The sequence below is a fragment of the Pongo pygmaeus genome, chromosome 15 (assembly GCF_028885625.2).
Source record: "Pongo pygmaeus isolate AG05252 chromosome 15, NHGRI_mPonPyg2-v2.0_pri, whole genome shotgun sequence".
NCBI lineage: Eukaryota > Metazoa > Chordata > Mammalia > Primates > Hominidae > Pongo > Pongo pygmaeus.
This window is the reverse complement of record NC_072388.2, coordinates 76,514,040-76,530,251: the sequence shown is the minus strand read 5'-3', so window position 1 is coordinate 76,530,251 and position 16,212 is coordinate 76,514,040. Positions and strand designations below refer to the sequence as shown.

Sequence of the window (16,212 nt, the reverse complement as noted above, 5' to 3'; positions counted from 1 at the left end):
TAGTAGTACTACCGTACCAGCAAACCGCGTTAGTTATTATTATTATTATTATTATAATTTTGAGACAGAGTTTTGCTCTTGTCACCCAGGCTGGAGTGCAATGGTGCGATCTCGGTTCACTGCAACCTCCACCTCCCAGGTTCAAGAGATCAGCCTTCCGAGTAGCTGGGATTACAGGTGCCTGCCACCACACCCGGTTAATTTTTTGTATTTATAGTAGAGACGGGTTTCGCCGTGTTGGCCAGGCTGGTCTCGAACTCCTGACCTCAGGTGATCCACCCGCCTCAGCCTCCCAAAGTGCTGGGATTACAGGCATGAGCTACTGTGTCTGACCTTCCTTCATTTGAGTAATAATGGATATTGAGGCTTTTTTCATTTCTTGTCAGTGATGAATAAAACTAAGTGTTCTGATACATGCATTTCCTGCATGTAAATATGAGTTTCTCCAGGGTTGGAATTATTGAGTTAAAGAGTTATACAGTATGCATGTCTTCAGTTTCACTAGATAGTGCCAAATTGTTTTCCAAAGTTATTGTACTGGTTTGTACACCTACCTGCTGTGTTTGAGAATTCTTTTTTTTTTTTTTGAGACAGAGTCTTGTTCTGTCACCCAGGCTGGAGGAGTGCAGTGGCGTGATCTCAGCTCACTGCAAGCTCCGCCTCCCGGGTTCACGCCATTCTCCTGCCTCAGCCTCCCAAGTAGCTGGGACTACAGGCGCCCGCTACCACGCCCAGCTAATTTTGTTTTTGTATTTTTAGTACAGATGGGTTTCACTGTGTTAGCCAGGATGGTCTCGATCTCCTGACCTCGTGATCTGCCTGCCTCGGACTCCCAAAGTGCTGGGATTACAGGTGTGAGCCACCGCACCCAGCCAAGAATTGTTCCACATCTCTTTACTAACACTCAGTATTGCCAGAATTTAAAATTTTTGCCAATTCAATTGGTATATATGTACTAGTGTCTCATTGTGGTTTTAATTTGCAATTCTCTATTGCCCAGTGAAGCCGAACAGCTTTTTATACGTTTAATGACCATTGGAAGTGCTGATTTCATGAAGTCTGTGTTCAAATCTTTTGTCCGTTTTTCTACTGCGTTTGTGTATTTTTCTAAGTGGTTTTTAGGAAATATTTATGTATCCTACAAGTATTTTGCATCTACCGTTCCTCTTTTGTGGCTTGTCTTTCACTTAGCATAATGTTTTCAAGATTCATGTACCATTGTAGCAAGTAACAGTACTTCATTCCTATATCACTGTATACTATTCCATTATGTGGATATACCACATTTTGTTACCACCTTTTGGCTGTTGTGAGTAGTGCTTCTATGAACATTCACATACAAGTACTTGTTCTGAGTAGCTGTTTCCAATTGGTATGTACCTAAGAATGGAATTGCTGGGTCACATGGAAAGTCTATATTTACCTTTAAAAATTTTTTTTTGGCTAGGTGTGATGGCTCACACCTGTAATCCCAACACTTTTGGAGGCCAAGGTGGGTGGATCACTTGAGGTCAGGAGTTTGACACCAGCCTGGTCAACATGGTGAAACCTCGTCTCTACTAAAAATACAAAAATTAGCTGGACATGGTGGTGCACGCCTGTACTCCCAACTACTTGAGAGGCTGAGGTACGAGAATTGCTTGAACCCAGGAGGCGAATGTTGCAGTGAGTCTAGATTGCATCACTGCACTCCAGCCTGGGTAACAGAGCAAGACTCCATCTCAAAAAAAAAAAAAAAAAAATTATCACGTTCATCATTGTCAAAGTCTACATGTACCTTTGAGAAACCAACACACTTTTCCACCTTGGCTGTGCCATTTTGCATGTCCACCAGGAATATATTAAGGTTTTTCTGAGTCTTACAGTTTTATATTTTACGTTTAGGGCTATGCTCCTTTTGAGTTAATTGTATAAGGTGTGAGGTTTAGGTCGGGTCATTTTTTTGGCCAGTTGATGTCCTAGTGAGAAAGTTTTTAAAATAAGTATGGCATTTAAAAGTAAGGTCTAAATACTTTATAGTTCGGTAGCTTTAAATTTTTCTCCCACTTTTTCCTTTACTTAGCAAGTTTTGAATAAAAGTAAAACTGAAATAAATTTGTTCCTTAAAGACTGCTAGAGTTGGTTTGCTTGTCCCAGTTTTTTTTTCCCTGCACTGGATGCATATAAGTCAAGGGTTGAACTTTAAATCATCCTGACCTTGAGAAGACACTGAGACCGTTCTAAGCATGTTTTCCAAGCTTTTTATCCTAACATCAAAGCAGTGATTGTTTGCCTCAAATGCTCATGTTTGAGAGAAATTTTGCCTTTTGTTATATCGAGATTGGTGCCCCAGACTCTAAAATAAGTAAAAGTTATTAAATTAGAACTGACATTGAGAATTCTTAATGGAATTAGTAGTAACACTACCACTAATAGCGTTAGTTTGGAATAATACTAGAGTCTCAGTTTTGGCTTTGTCACTGCGTTGTTATGTGACTTGGACAAGGAATTTAAAATTTTATTCAGTGCATCTGTAAAATACATCTAATAAGTTATTAAACATCTATTTCTCAACAATAATTACAATGACCGTGTTGTTGAAATCGTCACATTTTTGGTAGAGTTACCAAAAGCACTGTAGGTCATTCAAGCCAACGGGGAATTAGGCATTTATGGCTTTGTGGAGGGGCGAGAGCAGTGAGGTTAGGGCCTCTCTCCCCTAACTAGGCAGCTACCCAAAACTAGGAAACTGCTCCTGCCGTGAGTACTCAGAGTGCTGGCATCACAACTGTCGCACTGCCAGAGGCTGGTGAACAGGCAGTGGCACATAGAATCGCACTGGTACCGATCCAGCACTGAGGTCTGCAGGGGCTTGCCTCCTACGCTGATGCAAAGTGTGGCCCCTGCCATCCAGCCCTTGTGTGTGCTTCTCACTAGTAGACCCTATATCACATCCACAACCTGATCACAAGGGTGTCCAGGAAATACAGTTTTTAGCCTTCCAGCTCCGAAGTGTGTGTGTGTGTGTCTGTGTGTCTTGTAGGGGGTTTGTTATGTGTGTGTTGGTCATATGCAGAACATAGGAAAAGAATGAGAAGGACAATAGCACAGTGGTCTTGAAGTGCTTTGAACGCTATCAAAGTATTTCAGATTGATTTAGTAGCATCACCAAATAAGAGGCAGTGTGGCATTGGGGTTAGGAGCACAGAGTAAAATTAGAAGGCCTGGATCATCAGTTCCTGGCTCTGCCTCTGGCTGCTTTCCTAAGTGGGAAAGCCATTTAACCTTTCTGAAAGTGTAAGAAATGATATCTTCCTTAAGAGTGTGCAGAGTATGTATATTTACATACTTACATATATAAGTATATAAATATGTGTGCATGTAAAGCACTTGGCAAGTGCCTGTTATGTCATAAATACTCAGTAGATGGGCACTCTTGCTGCTGTTGTGATTATTCATCATCTTTATCATCATCATGTAAACATATTTGGCTATCTGTCTTGGGCCAGAATGATGCTTAACAAAGGGACAGTTGTTAGAAAATGGACTTCGGAAAGTGATAGCATCCAGCTTTGCCCCCTGTGTTCTTAATGCCCGTATAGGTGCTAGAATAGGTGGTACTTATGTATATTATATTAAACAATATAGGATATTTTCTAGAAGTCTTACCTTAAATAGGCTTAACCAGTAAAGGATATTTATTGACTTCTTATTGAGATGTCCCTAGGCTACTTTTGGTAAGGTCTTCATCGATCTCTGAGCAGCAAATCCAAGAGTTTGAGTTGTTCTCTTGAGCTGAGAAGGCTCTTAAGTGAGGAGTATTTCAAGCCCAGTGATCCAGCATTTAGTCGCGAGTAGGTATTTCCCTCTACTTACATGTGCTAGAATATGGGATTTGTGAGGATCTTCAGGAAGAATGTTCATGAGTATATCCTTAAGGCTGCTTGAACTTGACTTTATCATTGTCACCCCCTTATCAGTTAGGTATTCGCTCCTTCTCTGGACAAACACCCTTTTATAGTACTTATTATATTGTATTTTTGTGTTTCTCCACTACGCTAAGAGTTCTTAGGGAGTGTAGAGGTTGTTCTTACTCATTTTTATTCCCAGTGCCCAGTTTAGTGCCTGGAAGGTACTGCTCAGTAAATGTTTGTTCAGTAACTGAGTATTAGGTCAATGATGGTGAGTATTACATAAGCCTTAACTAAAGTCACTTCACAGTGACCAAACTGAGGAGGAGGAAGAGAGTGGTGGAGATGGGGGAATGAGAGTTGGAATAGAGGGGCTATCAATCTTTGTGGAGAGAACTGTCTTGTTCTTTAATGTATCCTGAAAGTCTAGCATACAATCCAGTATGTATCGAGTACTCACTAAGATATATTTGAATGAATGAATGAAAAGATTACCCCCCTAGTTTAACTGTGGTCTTAGAATATTTAAAGTTAACCTGATATTTTTGGAAATACACTCCCATTGCCTAGAACTGGAACTGCAAGTAGTGACCCCTCCTCTCCTTTTTTTCATGGCTAAGCTGCAGGGATTTTGGTTTGCTGCCCTTCTCATCTTTTTTAAAATTATTATTATTATTATTATTATTGTTATTTTTATTTATTTTTTTTTGAGACAGCTTTTCACTCTGTTGCCCAGGCTAAAGTGCAGTGGTCCAATCTTGGCTCACTACAACCCCAACCTTCTGAGCTCAAGTGATCTGTCCACCTCAGCCTCCCAAGTTGCTGGGACTACAGGCACGTGCCACCACACCTGGCTAATTTTTGTATTTTTTGTAGTGACAGAGTTTCACTACATTGCCCAGGCTGGTCTCAAACTCCTGGGCTCAAGCGATCCACCCACCTTGGCCTCCCAAAGTGCTGGGATTACGGCGTGAGCCACTGCGCCTAGCCATGCCTATCAAATCTTTCTGCTGAACCTACTGACTGAGATCAGAGCTACTACCCTGGAACTTAGGCTAAGGAGTAAAGGGGAGCTGAGACTTCGGCCGTAAGTCCTTCTCTCCTACCATTCTATGCCACCCGCTTTTGGTCTCTAACATCCCTCATTGTGACAGCTTCTCCTTTACCCTGTGCTAGTGTAACTTAATCATTTGTTAAGGAGAGATGGAAATGCCTGACCATGGCAGGCACAATTCTTTGTTCAGGAAATTGGAACCCATTGCTTCCTTCCTAATCCCAGACAGCTGTGCCTCTGGTTTTCTTTGTTTAGCCCAAGGCTGAGGGGTGAAGCTCTACTTCATTCTGGCCTGCAGTCTTTTTTCTATCTTGGGGTTTGATAACCCCTCTAGTATTTGGAGCAAACTCTAAGGTTTTTCTGCTTTATATAGTAAAAACAAAAAATATTGCTTTTGTTGCTAATAAAAATTTGTCTGCAAGGAAATATTTCTCTTAATATTGGAGTTAATACTTTGAACGTTAATGTGCAGTGTTTAGAAAGGTTCTAAAGAAATGAGATCGGCCAGGAGCCGTGGCTCACGCCTGTAATCCCAGCACTTTGGGAGGCTGAGGCAGGCAGATCCTTTGAGGTCAGGAGTTCAAGACCAGCCTGACCAACATGGTGAAACCCTGTCTCTACTGAAAAATACAAAAATTAGCCAGGTGTGGTGGCAGGCACTTGTAATCTCAGCTACTTGGGAGGCTAAGACAGGAGAATCACTTGAACCCAGGAGGCGGAGGTTGCAGTGAGCCGAGATCACACCATTGCACTCCAGCCTGAGTGACAGAGTGAGACTCTGTCTCAAAAAAAAAATTTTTTTTTAATTAAAAAAAAAAAATGAGATAATCAGTACTGTCATTTTCTTCATTAGAAGGGTTAGTACTGTTACCCTTTTTGACGTGAATGGAAAGGATTGAAGACTACTTTTTGTTTTTTCCTTTGGGAAATAAATGCATGGGTAATAACAGCCAAATAAAAAGTTTTAATTAGAATTGGATATCTCTATTCCTATTTTCATTCAACCAGTATACTTGTTGGAAGGCTATCAAAATGGACATACCATTTAAATGAAAAATTTCCAATTGTGATAGACATGTTATTTATGGATATTTTCTGTCCTGAGGAAAATTAACTATTAGAACCAGTTGTAAAAGAGATGGTGACTGGGTGTGGTGGCTCACATGTTTAATCCCAGCACTTTGGGAGGCCGACGTGGGTGGATTGCCTGAGGTCAGGAGTTTGAGAGCAGCCTGGCCAACATAGTGAAACCCCGTCTTTACTAAAAGTACAAAAAATTAGCTGGGTGTGGTGGCAGATGGCTGTAATCCCAGCTACTCGGGAGGCTGAGGCAGGAGAATAGCTTGAACCTGGGTGGCAGAGGTTGCAGTGAGGCGAGATCACACCATTACACTCCAGCCTGGGCAACAAGAGTGAAACTTTGCCTCAAAAAAAAAAAAGAGAAATGGTATCAGGTACTGCAAATTCTTAGAGTAGCTTCTGACTTTGCTCAGCCTTATTTATAAGATTTATCTACTGGGAGGCTCATTTAGTAGGCACTTGAGAGTCTGGTGTCATAGAAAGTTGTTAATTTTAGAGTTATATGTAGCCTTCTTTAGCAATGAAAATCTTTTACAGAATAAGGCTTAAGCTTTTTCAATGTTTTTGACTGATTTAGCTAACAGGTTAATTTATATTGGCACCAAGCCCCGATCTGATGGCTGTAAACTCAGTAGTTGGCTGATACAGTAAAACTGTAGTTTCGTTTTCTTGTTGTTTGGTTTACCCTTTACATTCAAGAGTTTAAGTAGATCTCATATGGTCTGGTCACATGTGTTCTGAGTAGTGGTCATACCACACCAGGCATAGCATTTCTGCTCCACTGTGACTTGATTTTTTACTGACTTAAGTTTTAGTACAACTTAGTCTCTCAGAGGAAGGGTTAAGTTCCTGAGCATAGGAATTCATTTTGGGAATGTATTTTCTTTTCTTTCTTTTTAAAAATTTATTTGTAGAGACAGTCCCACTATGTTGCCCAGGCTGGTCTTGAACTCCTGGGCTCAAGTGAACTTCCCGCCTTAGCCTCCCAAGTGTTGGGATTACAGGTGTGAACCACTGTGTCCTGCCTTCTTTTCTTTTTGAGACAGGTTCTTGCTCTGTTGCACAGACTGGAGTGCAGTGGTGTAGTCATAGCTTACTGTCACTTCAGATTCCTGGCCACAAGCGATCCTTCCACCTTAGCTTCCTAAAGTGTTGGGATTACAGGCATGAACCATTGCACCTGGCCTCTTTTTTTTTTTTTTTTTCTTTTTTCTTTTTTAAAAAATTCCTTTCTAAAGGGAAAAGAACCTAAGGTGGGTGGCTTCCTATAATCTTTTTTTTTTTTTTTGAGATGGAGTCTCACTCTGTTGCCCAGGCTGGAGGCTGGAGAACCTCCGCCTCCCGGGTTCAAGCAATTCTCCTGCCTCAAGCCTCCCAAGTAGCTGGAATTACAGGCACCCGCCAACATGCCCAGATAATTTTTGTATTTTTAGTGGAGGCGGGTTTTGCCATATTGGCCAGGCTGGTCTTGAACTCCTGAGACTTCAAGTGATCTGCCCACCCACCCGCCTCGGCCTCCCAAAGTGCTGGGATTACAGGTGTGAGCCACCACACCCGGCCCCTATATCCTATTTTATAGTGTTCCTTGTTTATTATTTTCTCTTTGGATTTGTTTCATTTTGATCCTTGAAAATATGCAAAGGATGGAATCTTAATTTTGGAATTATTTTTCTTGGTTGAAATTGGAATTATGTGGTTTTTATGGCATTTCCCCTAATCTGTTAATGTTGGGGGAGGCTTGTGGGGAGGGAAGAGCAGTCTTTTTGAGATTATTAGGGAGGGGAACCATTTAATGACAGAATTGTATGACTACATTTTATTTTTATGAGGACTACTTTGTTAATTTACATTCTTGTGCTCTACATTCATGAAGTCAGTTATTTGAAACCATGTAATATATGTCAACTATTAAAGTTAAGTGACTTTTATCTGATAAGAGTTGTGTTAAAATAAACATAGAGAATTGATGCCTTTCCAGATGTTTTCCTGATACATCAGGGTTTTTGTTGTTGTTGTTTTTGCTGTTACCCAGCCTGGAGTACAGTGGTGCCATCATAGCTCACTGCAGCCCCAACCTACTGGCCACAAGGGATCCCCCTGCCTCAGCCTCCCGAGTAGCTGGGACTACAGGTGCACTGTACCTGGTTAATTTTTAAAATGTTTTTGTTGAGACAGAGTCTTGCTGTGTTGCCCAGGCTTGTCCCGAACTCCTGAGCTCAAGCAATCCTCCTGCATTGGCTTTCTAAAGTCCTGGGATTACAGACATGAGCCAACAAGCCTGTCCTGATTTAGCAGTTAATTAAATATAAGTGGCCTCTCATTCTCAGGTGCTCTTACAGTATGAAAATGGAAGTTGTAAAGTTTGTTTTTAAAGTAACTCAGTGGAATGATAGACAATGGAGACTTGGAAGGGTGAGGGAGTGAGGGTGGATGATGAGAAATTACTTAATGGGTACCATGTATGTTATTTGAATGATGGATACCGTAAAATCCCTGACTTGTCCATTACACAATCTTGCACGTAATGAAATTGCCCTTGTACCCCATAAATTTACATAAATAAAAAATCATGTCATCTGTTAAAAAAATTTTTAATAAAGTAACTCAGTTAAATTTATGGTATGTCACATTTCTTGGCAGGACTTTGTGTCATTGTATCAAGATTTTGAAAACTTTTATACAAGGAACCTGTACATGAGGATAAGAGACAACTGGAATCGGCCAATCTGTAGTGTGCCTGGAGCCAGGGTGGACATCATGGAGAGACAGTCTCATGATTATAACTGGTCCTTCAAGTGAGTCTTGGTTGGGAAATTATTTATTGACAACAATTACAAAAGGGTTTCTTCATTTGAGAAAATATGTTATTATAAATTGAGTATTCTCTCAAAATAGGAGTAGCAGCTGAGGATACAATATGATTGATTTCCTTACATATTCTTCATTGTTGAGCTTTTTAAGATATATCTTTCTATTACATTTGATACTGTGTTGGATTATAGTTCAGAACAAAATTTGGCTTATTTATTTATTTATTTTTTGAGATGGAGTTTCGCTCTGTTGCCCACGCTGGAGTGCAGTGGTGTGATCTCAGCTCACTGCAACCTCCGCCTCCCAGGTTCAAGCAATTCTCATACTTCATCCTCCTGAGTAGCTGGGACTACAGGCATGCACCACCACACCTGGCTAATTTTTGTATTTTTTTTAGTAGAGATGGGGTTTCACCATGTTGGCCAGGCTGGTCTCGAATGCCTGACCTCAAGTGATGTGTCCCCCTCAGCCTCCCAAAGTGCTGGGATTACAGGCGTGAGCCACCGCGCCCAGCCTGGCTTATTTACTTTTAAAAATAACTCCTATTGATAAGAAACAGTATACAAAAGTTTAGTTTGTTTTATTTTTGGTCTTTTTTTTTAAAAAAAAAGAAGAAAAGCTATCCTTTCTATTATGCCACTTATCAGAATCAAGTATCCAAATTTATTTCTGGATATTTTGATTTCTCAAATGATTTAAGGATGATATGTGGAGTGTTTTTACTTAAATGGATTGAATGGTTTGGAAAACTTTTTGTATTTTTAACATTGTATTTGTTTGTTTGATTACTTATTTATTTATTTGAGTCAGAGTCTCACTTTGTTGCCCAGGCTGGAGTGCAGTGTCACGATCTCAGCCCACTGCAACCTCCACCTCCCAAGTTCAAGTGATTCTTACACCTCAGCCTCCCTGGTATCTGGGACTACAGAGATGCACCACCATGCTCAGCTACTTTTTGTATTTTTAGTAGAGATGAGGTTTCACCATGTTGGCCAGGCTGGTCTCGAACTCCTGGCCTCAAGTGATCTGCCCACCTTGGCTTCCCAAAGTGTCAGAGTCTCGCTCTGTCACCCAGGCTGGAGTGCAGTGATGTCATCTTGGCTCACTGCAAGCTCTGCCTCCTGGGTTCACGCCATTCTCCTGCCTCAGCCTCCCAAGTAGCTGGGACTACAGGCGCCCACCACCATACCTGGCTAATTTTTTTGTGTTTTTTAATAGAGACAGGGTTTCACTGTGTTAGCCAGGATGGTCTCAATCTCCTGACCTCGTGATCCACCCACCTCGGCCTCCCAAAGTGCTGGGATTACAGGCGTGAGCCACCATGCCCGGCCTACAGCTTGCCTTCTTAGCTTGGTCAAATATTAGTGACACCCCTTCTCATGTGTATATTCACAGCAAGTTTATTATTTGTAGTGACTACATTGTATTTTACAGTATAGATGTGCCATGGTGTGACAGGTTGGGCTGTGTTAATAATCTCAAAATCTCAGGGAATTAAAACAGTAACAGTTTATCCTTATCCATTCTTCATGTTCATCCTAGGTTGATGGGGCCCTTGAACCATTTTGTCCTTAGTTAGGGGCCCAGGCTGCCTCAGCTTTCATTGTATGAAATGTTGCTGGTCCTTACACCTGAGGAACAGATGTGGCAAATTGTGCAGTGGCTCTCAAAGGATCCTCATGTGTTTATATGCTCATGTGCGGGAGTTACTGAGTCAGAGTATGTATATCTTTTAATGGATAAGTACTGCCAAACTGCCCTCCAAAAAACAAACCTGATATTCGTATGTACAGTGTCCTGTAAGATAAGGTGACTGTCCTGGCCAACACTGGATATCATTAGTTTTAAAATCTTTATCACTATTAATAAATGAAAATTGATTATTTTAACTTCCATTTCCATAATTGGTAGTGTGAGATTTTTTTATATAGACTTTGTTCTCTCTGCTTCCTTTTGTGTTGCCAGTGCATTTGCTATTACACGTAAGTATTTTTTTGCTCATGAGTTTCATTGTTTTATGCTGTTGATACACAGGTATACAGGGAATATAATAAAAGGTGTTATAAACATGGGTTCCTATAACTATCTTGGATTTGCACGGAATACTGGATCATGTCAAGAAGCAGCCGCCAAAGTCCTAGAGGAGTATGGAGCTGGAGTGTGCAGTACTCGGCAGGAAATTGGTAAGTGAAAGCTGTATTTGGTCAGCTGCTGTTTTTGACATTGTTTTAGTCAGGGGCAAATAATAGTAATATTGACCTAGAGTATTAAGTATCTACACTTTGTCATGTCATTTAGATAAGGTGAAGAATGCTTTGTTTTTCTGAAGTGTGATGGATGATTTCAATGCTTTCAACACATTTTGAAATGTGTTTATCTTTCCCAATGTGTTATACATATAGAATGTCCCTCGAAAAATCCTGCCAGTGTTTGTTTCATTTATAACTTTAATGTTGATTTCATTGGCTTTTGCAAATGTTAGTGGTTAAGAGTGCCACTTATAAGGACGTCGGGCATATAAGAGTTAATCTGCTTTCATACTGGTACATTGGGGCTAATAATAATTCCTGCCTAATAGAGCTGTTTTAAGACTTATGTAAGCTAATCCATGTAGAGCACTTGGAACATAGTAGACAATAAATATATACTCTTTTTATTATTGTTTTAAGTTTATAAAATATAAAAGAGTAATAACTTTATATAAAGAGATTCAATTTATTTTAATTCAGAGGAAGATTTCAGATTGTTCCAATTTGTTTCAGAGAACTGACAACCCTAGAAGTTATGAAAACTTTCCAAATACTTATTACTGTAAGCACAGTACATTAAAAGAAAAGTTCATTGTTAGTTATTTCTCAGGGTTCTAGGGATTGGCAAACACAGTTGGGTGGTTCTTACCCACGGTTCCTCTGACGGTTGCACTCAGTGGTGGCTGTATGGCTGGAGACATATGAAGCCTTCTTCATTCACATGTTTCACCTAGACTGCAGTGGCTGGAGCTCTGTGTGGCCTCTCCATGTTTCTAGCTTGGGCTTCTTCATACCATGGTGATCTTGGAGAGTTGTTCATCATGCATGGCAGCAGGCCTCTAGAGCAAGCATGCAAAGATACCTGACTGAAGCCAGGCACAGAGGCTCATGCCTATAATCCCAGCACTTTGTGAGGCCAAGATAGGAAGATCAGCTGAGGCCAGGAGTTCGAGACCAGTCTGAGCAACATAGTGAGACCCGGTCTCTAAAAAAATAAAGATAAAGTAGCCGAACATGGTGGCGCATGCTTGTGATCCTAGCCATTCAGGAGGCTGAGGCCAGAGCATCCCTCGAGCCAAGGAGTTTGAGGCTGCAGTGAGCTATGATCGTGCCACTGCACTCTAGCCCGTGACAGAGTGAGACACTGTGTCAAAAAACAAAAACAAGGATACCCAGTTGAAAGTTGGAAGGCTTTTTATGCCCTAGCTGTACAGGTCCCAGAGTATCACTTATGCCTCTTCTATTGGTCAAAGTGTCGCTAAAGTCAGCCCAGATTCAAGGGTTGTGGGGATTGCCCTCCTCCACCTCCAAATGGGAAGAACAACAAAGAATTTGCATCCATATTTAATCTTCCATAGCAACTCTGTCAGCTCACGAAATTTAAAACAACATGAAGAAAGGGAAAAAAATAAAATTGTGCAGATTTTATATCTGTTTATTTAGATAGCTAGATACATGGATATATAGATAGATTGATGCATAGATGGATGCAGGGTCTCTATTGTCCAGGCTGGAGTGCAGTGGTGCAGTCAGCTCACTTCAGCCTCAAACTTCAGTGCTCCAGCCATCCTCCCACCTCAGCCTCCTAAGTAGTTAGGACTATAGGTGCACGCCACCATGCCCAGCTGATTTTTTAATGTGATTTTTGTAGAGATGGGGATCTCTTTCAAGAGGCTGTGTTGCCCAGGGTGTTCTTGAAATCCTGGCCTCAAGTGATTCTCCTAACTCAGCCTTCCAGAGCACTGGGATTATAGGTGTGAGTCACCATGGCTGGCCCCACCATCTAATTTTAAATATTTTCATTCCTCCAAAAAGAAACCCTATACTCAGTAGCATTCATTGGATACTGTTTCCCTTCCCCCTACAAGTCCTTGGCAACCAGTATTCTACTTTTTGTCTTTATAGATTTGCCTATTTTGGACATTAAATAAAAAAGGAATTGTATAACATTTGGTCTTTTCTGTCTGGCTTCCTTCACTAGCACAATATTTTCAAATTCATCCATGTTGTAGCATGTAACAGCACTCCATTCTTTTCTATGACTGAATAATAATCCTTTGTGTGAGGGTGCCACGTCTTGTTTATCCACTTATCACTTGATGGTCATTTGGGTTGTTTCTACTTTTTGGCTATTGTCAGCAGTGCTGCTGTGAACGTGGGTGTACAAGTTTTTGTATGATATATTTTTGGGTTTGTACTTACTAGTGGAATTGGTAGGTCATATGGTAACTCTCTGTGTTTGACTTTTTGAGGAATTGCTAAACTGTTTTCCAAAGAGACTGCACTGTTTTACAATCTCTGCATCAATGTATGAGGGTTCGTATTCATTTTTATATCATCTTCCAGTCATCTTGTTTGTAGCCCAACTTTAACCCTTGCTTACTTTGCTGCCTGTTCCCTCCGGTTTTTAAGCTTCTCTGGGGTTCCATACAGTGAATTTACTTGGTTTTCAAAGAATTCCACTCTATAAGAGCATAGATATGACCTTCTTCTAACTCTGTCATTTTCCAGTTGTATTAGTTTCCTGTGGCTGCTTTAACAAAATATCAGAACAGAGTGACTTAAAACAACAAAAATGTCTAGTCTCATAATTCTGTGGGTTATAAGTTTAGGGTCTAGTTGTCTGCAGGGCCATGCTCTCTGATGCTCTGGAGAATCCTTCCTAGCTTCTGGTGTTGCCAGCAATCCATGACGTTCCCTGGCTTATAGTGCATCACTCAACCACACGGCTGTCTTCCTGGGCGTCAAACATTGTTGTCTTCTGGCCGGGCACAGTGGCTCATGCCTGTCATCCCAGCACTTTGGGAGGCCAAGGCGGGCATATCACTTGAGGTCAGGAGTTCAAGACCAGCCTAGCCAGCATGGTGAAACCCTGTCTTTACTAAAAATACAAACATTAGCTGGGCGTGATGGAAGGTGCACGCCTGTAATCCCAGCTACTCGGGAGGCTGAGGCACGAGAATTGCTTGAACCTGTGAGGCAGAGGTTGCTGTGAGCCGAGATCACACCACTGCACTCCACCTGGGCAACAGAGCGAGACTCTGTCTCAAGAAAAACAAAAAAACAGCATTGTCTTCTGTGTTCCTTCTGTGTATGTCTATCTCTGTGTCCAAATTTCCCCTTTCTATAAAGACATTAGCATCCCCCTAATGGCCTCATTTTATTTATTTATTTATTTTTAAAATCTTTAAAAAAATTTTTATTGATACATAACATTTGTACATTTGTATGGGGTACATGTGATATGTTGTTACAGGTATAGAATGTGTATAGAATCAAGTCAAGGTATTTAGGGTACTCGTCACCCCAAGCATTTATTATTTCTGTATGTTGGGATCATCAAGTCCTCTCGTCTAGCTATTTGAAATATACAATACATTGTTTTTAACTATAGTCACCCTACTCTGCTATCAAACATTAGAACTTATTTCTTCTAACTCTATATTTGTACCCATTTACCAGCCTTTCTTCATCTCCCCTGCTCCCCCTACCTCATCTCAACACACATCATTCCAGTATTGTTTTACTCGCTACCTCCATGAGATTAAACTTAGTGAGGAAGACATGTTAAAAGCTGACATAGGCCAAAAGCGAGGCCTCTTACACCAAGCAATTAGCCAAGTTGTGAATGCAAAAAAAGTTCTTGAAGAAAATTAAAAGTGCCACTCCAGTGAACCCACAAATTATAAGAAAGTGAAACAGCCTTTTATTGCTGGTAGAGAGAGAGTTTTAGTGGTCTGGATAAAAGATCAAAGCAGCCACAACATTCCCTGAAACCCAAATCTAATCCAGAAGAAGATCCTAATCGCTTCAATTCTATCAAGGCTGAAAGAGGTAAGGAAGCTGCAGAAGAAAAGCTTAAGCCTAGCAGAAGTTCATTCATGAAGCTTAAAGAAAGAAGCCATCTCCACAACATAAAAGTGCAAGGTGAAGCAGTGAATGCTGATAACTTCAGCAAGTTATCCAGAAGATCTAGCTAAAATAATTGATGAAGGTGGCTACAATAAATCACAGATTTTCAATGTAGATGAAACAGCTTTAAATTGAAAGAAGACACCATCTAAAACTTTCATAGCTAGAGACAAGTCAATGCCTGGTTTCAAAGCTTCAAAAGACAGGTTGACCCTACTTTTAGGTGCTAACTTTAAGTTGAAGCCAATGAATGGCCTGATTTTAATTTGATTACCTCCGGAAAGTCCCAGTTTCCAAAGAAGGTCACATTCTTCTGGGAATGAGGACGTCAAAATATCTTTTTTGGTGGGACACAATGGGACCCATAGCATCAACCTTCTATATATTTTCCATTTTCATTAATTGTGTTCAGAATTACAGATGTCCACTAATTAATAAAAAATTGAGCTTTTAGCTTTTATTTCTTGGTTATCCAGTTGTTTTGTGATGATTTTCAAGAGGAGGATGGGAGTAGAACATTTTTATTTCCCCCTGCTTTAAAACAGAGTTTCTAACTGGCACTCCAGAAATGACAAGCTTTGTGATCTAATCCTGTGGTTAAAGGAGCATTGTGCAGTGATGACATACAGGATACCTTATGCCTTTATGGCATTTGATATTTTATAAAGTGCTTGGCTGGGTGCGGTGGCTCACGCCTGTAATCCCAACACTTTGGGAGGCCGAGGTGGGTGGATCTCTTGAGGTCAGGAGTTCGAGACCAGCCTGGCCAACATGGTGAAACCCTGTCTCTACTAAAAATACAAAATAGTCAGGCGTGGTGGTCCACACCTGTAATCCTGGCTACTCGGGAGGCTGAGGCAGGAGAATTGCTTGAACCCAGGAGGCGGAGGTTGCAGTGAGCCGAGATTGTGCCACTGCACTCCAGCCTGGGCGACAGTGCGAGACTCTCTCTCGAAAAAAAAAAAAAAAAGCTCAAACATATTATCTCTTTTGATCCTCACAACAATGTCATGAGGTAGATAGGGCAAATTATTATTGCTATTTAGAAGTATTTAGCCCAGAGAGTTCCTAAGGGCTTTGATTAAGCAAGCCTTAAGGACACATGGCATCCAAGTTTAGCAGTCTTCTTTCCCAGCATCTTTTCTCTCTGTAATATCATTTAGTCCTTAAAGATTTGAGTACCAATATAAAATTGCAGTACGGATTTACCAGTCAG

The 16,212-nt window shown here is 40.8% G+C and overlaps 1 protein-coding gene across 1 annotated transcript in view; it reads left to right on the top strand.

Annotated features, from left to right (window-relative positions):
- The window catches only part of SPTLC2 (serine palmitoyltransferase long chain base subunit 2), a 105,710-nt gene that overhangs the window by 29,462 nt on the left and 60,036 nt on the right, over positions 1-16,212 (top strand). Inside the window, exons 3-4 of the mRNA XM_054448640.2 lie at positions 8,665-8,819; positions 10,870-11,018. Of these exons, the coding sequence (XP_054304615.1) occupies positions 8,665-8,819; positions 10,870-11,018 (304 nt within the window). The remainder of the gene's footprint in view (positions 1-8,664; positions 8,820-10,869; positions 11,019-16,212) is intronic.